The sequence below is a fragment of the Adiantum capillus-veneris genome, chromosome 17, assembly GCF_014529385.1.
Source record: "Adiantum capillus-veneris isolate H3 chromosome 17, ASM1452938v2, whole genome shotgun sequence".
Classification (NCBI taxonomy): domain Eukaryota; kingdom Viridiplantae; phylum Streptophyta; class Polypodiopsida; order Polypodiales; family Pteridaceae; genus Adiantum; species Adiantum capillus-veneris.
In genome coordinates, this window is record NC_140947.1 from 110,479,886 (window position 1) to 110,488,126 (window position 8,241).

Here is an 8,241-nt window from a genome sequence, read left to right on the forward strand (position 1 = left end):
AATGTCAAACGTTGTAGACTATATGTTTTAGTTAAGTTTTTTATGTCACAAAGTATCAATTCAACGTAGTAAAGAATCAATTTTTTGTATGCCAATTTGCATTAAAATATTTTTTTAGTAGATATGTTACTTCAAATTATTGATGTAATAAGTAAAGATTTATCTTTGCTACAATTTTAAACTATTAAGAAAAGGTTCACTGCATGATACTTTTGAGAAAAATTAAAGTCAAAGATCTTAAATCAATGATTAATATACTTGACAATATACATGATGAAACTATCATTACATGTTTAAAAAACAATATCAAACATATTTATTAAAAAAAAGCTTAATTACATGACAAGTGGGTATAGAAGCTTAGCTCATACTTGATTCAAGGTTCAAAAAGTGTGTAGGTGATATGGGTGTCTCACTTGTTGATGATCCTACCGTATTTGATACTCCTTGGTCATCAATGGGCTGATCTAATTGATCACTTTGAAGTTTTGCCCATTTTTTGACATCATCATGCTGATTTGCAAAGCTCAAAAGTCTTGTTTTAAGCTTTCTTTTGTCGTTATTATTGTCCACAAGGCATAGCACTTCCCTTTTCTGCTTGAGTCCCAACTCTATTATGTAGCCATCGCTGAACATGTCAATAAGCTCTAAATCTTCTTTGCAATACTTTTTAATGCATTGCTTGATTGTCAGCTCCTTCTTGAGTTGTAGAAACTCGACATCTGATAATTGACTCACACTTCCAAAATCTAGATCAAGGTGTCCTGCATTTAGTATTATGGATTGTGTCCCTAGATTTGAAGAACTAATAAGTCCCTCAAAGGTATCTCCCTTGCTCAAGAACACAAGTGTGGTGAAGAATTCTATAGCACCAGCAAATTCCAAATGCTTCACATTGTGCAATACCCCAACAAATTGTATTTTGACCATGTTTGTCATACTTTGCAAAGCAGACTAACTGCACATAGTCTTTATTATTCAAAAAAGAAAGGATCGCACATTGTGGTTCTATTGACCCACCTGCAACAGCCATAATTCCATCTATGAGATCTTTGAATCTTTCAGCTGACCATTGTAGATTGCTCTCCAAATCACGTGTGTTGTCCAAGATACACAATCCTATAGGGATAGGGTTGTTTAGATGGCGCTCTAAGTAAGATCTTCCCTCCATTTGAAGACTGACAACATATATAGATCATGAAAGATCTATAGTTGAACCTGCTTTGTCTTTCACAATGTTGATCGTCCATTGGATATATTTTCTTGCCTCTTCAGGAAAATCAATCTTCTTTGTACCACGTTGTACTTGTGATGTTAGCCAAGTATCACAGAGATTCTCCTCATTGAGAAAATTGAATTGCTCAAGCAACTCATCTTGAATAATTCGATTTTGTTTCAGTTGCTTGATATGATCAGTCATGTCCATTACACCTGGAGTGTCCTTTGCACCCTTAGACAAACAATCATTCCACTCTCTTTCTATTTGAATCTTTTCTACTTCATCTTTGTCTAGACCACACAAATATCTAAAAATTGTCGTTGGCTTCTTATTCTCTCTCTCTAATTGCTCTATGATCTTCAGCCATCGATCATAAATAGGATTAGAGTAAGTGACCATATGAGCTTGTTTGGTGATGAATGATGCACTAGCAGAAATCCTTGCCATTTTAAGAAATGCTAGCAAAACCAAAACAAATTAAATATAAGAAATTTAGTTGTTTTATCATTATATAACCACGAGGGAGAAAGAAAAATAAAACTTACATCCCAAGGTGTGCGAGATTCTTCACCTTCCTTTTCACCAATTTTTGGACGTGATGGGCATTTTTGAAATATCCACTGACTACGAAGATGCTTGAGAATGTCACTGTAAGGTTGCTTAACATATAGAGCCTTGGCCTCTTTATTTGCTATGGCTGATATGGCTGTTGCAACTTGTGGGGATGGATCTACAACAATCCGGGCCTTTCTTTTCTCATAAACTTGTATTAGATCCTGGGAGCCACCGTCCTTTTTCATTTCTTGAAATCTTAACATTTTGGCTGCATAAATTGAGTGTTGTCCATCAATGATCCAAAACTTGTAGTCAAAAAGTCTTTCTTCTTCTACCTCAGTACGTGCATTGGAACTCCGGACTTTTGGCCACAATTCTTTAGAGGAATTAGATAAACACATGATGAAGGCCGATTTGCACTTGCTCCAAAGAATAGCATACAATTTTGTACTTGACCAGGCTTTAGCTGACAACAATTATAATGATCAGGAGCAAGAAAACAATTAGTGACGGGAATCTTGTATTCCTTATACTTGAAAGGAAAGTATGCCGAATACTTTTCCATGCCTCCTGTATCACTCTTCTTTGCTTTTTGGACCTCATTCTCTAAGCGATTAGGCTCCACAAACCTTAATAAGGGTTGATTGCTTGTGTCCTTTGATCTCAAAATGGCCTTATCTACATTTGAAACACCAGCTGTTGTAACACCCCTTGCTTTTTCGGTTGTGGTCTTCTTAATTGATCTCTTATTCTTTACTTGCTTGCCTTTTAAAGCAATAATAATTGCATCTTGTAGACTATCTGCAGTGATATCAATTAGATCTTCATTAACATCCCAACCTCCTGAAAACATTGTCTTTTCCTTCTCTTTGACCATTTTTTCAACGACATAGGAATCCCATTGTTAATGCACTCAATGTCAGAGTGTCCTTCAACTATTGAAACATTTGCACAGACTACCTGCCCTAGATCATCAAATCTATTCTCATCTTTGTCAATAGCCACAAAGACATGCACTTTATGAAATTGTGCACCTTGCACTCCATAAACGTCTAAGTACCATTTTCTCTTATCATCACTTGCAAAGTCAATATTAACAAGAACCGTCACAGATTTTAGTTTTTGAGCCATTTTTTCTCTGAATTCGAAGAAAACACAAATAACTATTTAGAATCTATAATGACACATTGAATGTAATAAAACTTTGAAAGCGTAAAAATTAAATTGACACATAAAATTCTAATTACACTCTTCAAGACTTTTAGATTCTAAACTCAAGATACTTACCCAATTGAGACATTTGATAGCCAAAGTAGGTGTATCCTAGATCCCACAAGTCATCTAGAATAATTTTTTTAAGGTAGGTTATCTTGAATCCTTTAAATTAAACCATCTGAGATAAACTTTCAAGATTGTATCCATCTTAGATCTACCACTTGTCCATTCTAATCAAGCCTTGAACGGTGGGTGCATTAAATATCCACCACTTGGTCATTATAACAAAGGCTTGAAATGTGGATCCAATTGTTGGTGTCTCCTAGATCCACCACTTGACCATTCTAACCATGTCTTAAAGTTAGGTGGATTGAACACGTACCCATGGTAACACTTGTCATTTTACACAATTGTTAAGGCGGTTACGCCGCTAGCGGAAGCTAAATAGCGAGAACTCAACCAACAACAGAATTTGTCAGACGAGGACGAAGCTTGACCCGCAGGCGCATGGAAACAACTAGGTGGGTGTCAAATCACCTACTCGACCTTCTAATGACAATCACTACTAAGGAAATCAAATCTAAGTTCTAAAACACGCAAGTGACTGAAATCCGTACTACGAACGAATGCTATACGAAACAGGATCTAGAATCATCGAATCGATCTCAAACTCAAGGGGAAGTCTATACACTATGTAAGAACAACACCCTAAAGACTTGAACTGCAAAATCAACCTATAACCACTCCGTGCGGTAAACGCGTATGAAGACAGGCCGAAAAATACAGGTGACCGAAACTTGACCCCGATGGTACGAATGTGTAGCTCTACTCGTTGTGGTTCTATAGATATGCTGCACACTCTATTCCGACACACGAGTTGAAAGAAAACTCACACCGAAGCTCGTAGGAACTTACCACACGTAGAAGCCGATAGCGCGCACTCTTGGTATCTGTGCGTAGCTCTCACCGTTGCTAACACAATGGTGGTGTCGCTTCTCCAATGGCGGCCCCGTAGCTCGCGTAGCAAGGAGATAAGACTCTCTCTCTCTCTCTCTCTCTCTCTCTCTCTCTCAGACACAGTCACGGCCCTCAAAAACTCACCTTTGATTAATTTGAATCTTTTCTTAGGTTACAAAACTTTGGCTTATATACCTCAGCCTTGGAGGTGAAAACATCTCTAATTATTTACATCAGCAGGTGAAATTACGTCGGGATTACAAGCTGGAAACTCAATTGAGTCCCGTTACTTAATGAATGGCTCAAATCAAAATTAATGTCGGAAAGACATTTATTACAATCAATGGTTACAAAATGATGGGTGTGAACAAAAATGCGGGTGTGATCCTCTGCTGGCTCAACACTCCCCCCCTCCGCGTTCATGTCGTCCCTGACATGACTTTTAGGCTTGATCAATAGAGTCCTGTCGTCTTGAGCATCTGCAAATGTGATTCGTAGCGTAGGTTGCCGATGGTCAAGGTTGGGCCGAATATTTTGCTTTCATGAGTGAAAAAGCCGGTGTAGAAAGCTTCTTCGAATGTTTGCATGTGGAAGCTAGGCAAAAACATAATTCTTTGGTATAAGAGATGTAACACCTTTGGTGATGGCTGCAAAGAAAGATCATACATCATATCTGTCACTGTGTCGGCCGTCGATAGTAGACTCGAGGTCGTGGCTTTATCTGGCGCGAACACTTCAGTGCATGCTAAGAGAGTCCTGCAGATTTTCTTTAGCAACTGACACGAAAGGTCAGGAGAGCCAGTAAAGAGTTTGATGGTGCCCGTTAGGGTTTTCACCATGTAGGCTTTACCTATTCTCTCTCCTGCCTTTGGTCCTGGCATCCTTGGGTAATTAAGCCAATTTGGCTTCTTTTCTGCAATCCTGCCATGCTCTTTCCAGCTTCTGACTCTTGGCACCGGGCAGAAGGTTGCATCCTCCCGAATCTCTTTTGGAGCCTCTACCAAGTAGATGAGGTAGGCTGGGTATTTGTTCAGCCAACCTTTCCTCCATCTAGGTTGAGAATCTACAATCTTCTTTGATTGTTCATCCTTTGTGATGTCGCCTTCATAAAGAGCGACATACTGCTCCTCCTCTATTCTCTTTTTCGTCTTTATCACTTCAAATTTCATCAGAGGGAAAGGCAGGCTTGGTTGCATCCACTCTTCATGGAGCACTTTTGTGTCTAAACCTTGAAGTCTAATGGAAATGAGGAGTCTCCTTTCCCATTCCATTTTCGCCTTGGCACTTTCCTCTGTTGACTTTTCTATTTGGTCCTGGAGCCTTCGTTCTTCTTCTTCAGAGATTCCTGAAGTTGAGGCCACTTCTTGAACTGGGGCTGGATCTTCAATTGTGGTTGCCTCTCCAGTTTCTGGTAGCTCTATGGCTGCTCCCCCTGCTTCTTCTTGTGGTGGCTCTGTTTCTCTTCTTTGTTGCTCTTGGAGGTCTTGGAGCTGTTTGCGGAGGGCCTCATTTTCTGTCCTTAGTGTTTGGTTTTCTGATGTGAGCCTCTCCTCTGCAGCCAATGATCCCTCCGCCATGTGCAACCTTTGTACTTTCTCTAACCTCAGCTCTCTTTGCAAACTTCTGACCTGCTCTTCCAGAGCTGGTACGAGGGCTCCCTCTTGTTCTGTTCCTGCTCTGCTAGCTCTAGGGGTGGTCCTTAGTCTCATGATTGTCCTTTCTTGAAGTTCGACTCTTTCTCTTAGCTCAATGAGCTCATCCTTGGCTGCCTCCAGCTCATCTTCTATTCGCTCCTTTGCTTCCTGTGAGCTTGTTCCCTCTCTTGAAGCTTCGGCTAGTTGGAGTATCAAGCCGTCCCTCTCGTTTTCTGCGTCGTAGAGTGATGCTTTATGACTTTCAGATTCAGTCATAGCATTCTCTAACTTCTTCTGCAACTCTGCTTCCTTTTGTTTTGCTGTCTCAAGTGCTACTTCCTTTGCTCTGGATCTTTCTTTAATCTTGCTGAGCAGTTCATGCACCATGTGCATGTCTTTTTCATCTTCATCTGTCAACTTGACAGCTCTTTCTGCCACCACCTCCAATGGCTTCGGCTCGACTATTTTTTCTTCACTCTCCATTGTACCCTTTGTCTTTTCTTTCGTCCCTTTCCGATCATCTTGTTTTCGTAGGGATATCCCATAAACTGCCTCCAGGGCCTCTTCTTCACTGTATCCGATCGCTACTAGATCCTCATAATCATCTTTCTTTTGCTGAACTGGATCTATCTCCTTTTCCTTGGTCCCGGCCTTCGGCTTTTCCATAACTTCTGTTTCTATTTCTATTGTGGTTTCCTCCACAATAATTTCCATCTTCTTCGGGCTTGGTACAACAGTAAAAGAGGGCTGATTGTCTTCAGTCACCTTGGCTTTCCCTTTGGTTGCTTGCCTTACTGTCTCTTTAGGTTCAGTAGACTCATCTATTTTTTTCTTCCCCTTGTCGTCCTTTTGCAGCTCAGCTTTTAAAAGCTGTACTTCCTCTTCGGTATAAGGTTCGACAGGTTGTTGCTCCAGTATGGCCTCAGACTCCTCATAAGCTCTAATATATTGATCATATTGATCAACATGTGGCCTGGCTGAGCTGGTTCCGACTTTACTGGGGTCTGGCACCCACATTTCTTCGAAGTCCCCCTTTAGAGCTCTTTCCGCTCTAAACTGCTCCACCAGCCTTTCCATTCTTGCGGCTTTTTGACTTTTGGTTTCTTGGGATCGGCCTTCTTCTTCGCTTTCTTCTTGAGCGGCTCGTCCACAGCCTCCTCAGGTTCTGAAACTATTTCTAGTTTTCGGTGTGCTCTTGTGGACACCCTCTTGGATACTTCTTGTTGTTCTTCCTCCTCATCGGCTTCTCTAAGCCACTCATTCTGGGAGGGAATCTGTGGCCCTTGATCCCTAGCTCCAATAGCTTCATAAGCTATTCTTGTTAGGATTTCTCCTCCTCCTATGTACTTTGGCTTCTGGTTGTGCATGGCGATTACTTGCTCGTGGATGTATTGAGCATAATTCACCTCCTTTGGCACGTTGCTCTTCAGTGCCCATGTGATGGTTGTCGCAATGGCATGGGGTGGTGTAGTATACTTCTGCGGTCTTTTACTGCACACATGGAAAAACTGGTTGTATAACCGGCAAAGGGTTGCCGCTCGTTGATCTGCCATATCTCCGTAGGTTGTATTTTGTTTCTTTGATCCATAGACCTCTATAGCCTCCCTTCTTTCTCTGACAGAACTCCCTTTGTTGTGCAGCTTCAATGCATCTGCAATGAGCTGTGGAGTGATCTGTACTTCAACTGTTTCTCCATCCATGGCTGTCAACGTGGCTTTCCCATCCTTCTGAATGGATGTTGCCAACTCATACACTCTTCTTGTGTCTACACCTGATGGTCTCGAGGTGAAGAACCTGTGTAAGTCAGCCTTTTCCAGGTATCTACTTATGTTCTCTGATCTGCTATAATCCACTAATTCTCGTGGGATCATAGGTACATCGACCGATTGCCCTTGAGGATCTCTGAAAGTCCCCTGGTAGATCTTTATTCCCTCTTTTTCTAGTACTGCTTCCTCCACCCAAGTCTTGGTTGGCTTGAGGGTTTCTGTTGGAATATCAAAAGGTTCTGCTTCTGCAAGAGCATCCTTGATGGTTGGTCTTTTTCTCTTAGTTGCCGATGACTTAGCGGAATCCATGGATCCTGTAACTCCAATTTCAGAAGTTAGCGTCTTTTTAGTACTGAAAGCCGAAATGAAGCTTTTAACTATTCAAATGACTTGAAAATTGAAACATGAGCTATTCAGGGCCTAAGGATGCAATGTAGGTGAAAAAATATGCAAACTGGGCTCAAAAACATGCTTGAGACATATACGCGTATGATGTCTTTTGTGTCAGAATGACTTCATATTGGTTGTGCTTGTAGCTGATAGTGTATACATGAGTGTCATATGCTTGGATTTGAGTTTGGATCCCATTTGGTCAAGTTTTGGCCAGTTTAGTCCAGTTCAGGCTCTTGGCAAAATTTTGAAAGGGAAATGGATTTTATGATCCAAATTGGATAAAACTTGGTGGATCACCTTCAAATGGCATGTAGAACACTTCTGTTTGGTGGTTGAAGCCCTTAGATGCCAAAATCACATAGTGAGACATTATACGCGTATGATGTCTTTTAGTGCATTTTTGGACCAATTTTCTCTATAAGCTTGGTTTTGGCTTTAGATAGGCTTATTCAGTGGATTTATCAAGTTTGGATAGAATTTGGACTAAAAATGGCCTGGAGAC

At 40.8% G+C, this 8,241-nt stretch overlaps 1 protein-coding gene across 1 annotated transcript; it reads right to left on the reverse strand.

The window, feature by feature from the left end:
- Positions 1 to 360: 360 nt before the first annotated feature.
- Positions 361 to 939, reverse strand: LOC147437869 (uncharacterized). The gene has a single exon (XM_086486016.1). The coding sequence runs from the start codon at positions 937 to 939 to the stop codon at positions 361 to 363; it is 579 nt and encodes a 192-aa protein (XP_086342142.1).
- Between the last annotated feature and the right edge of the window lie 7,302 nt (positions 940 to 8,241).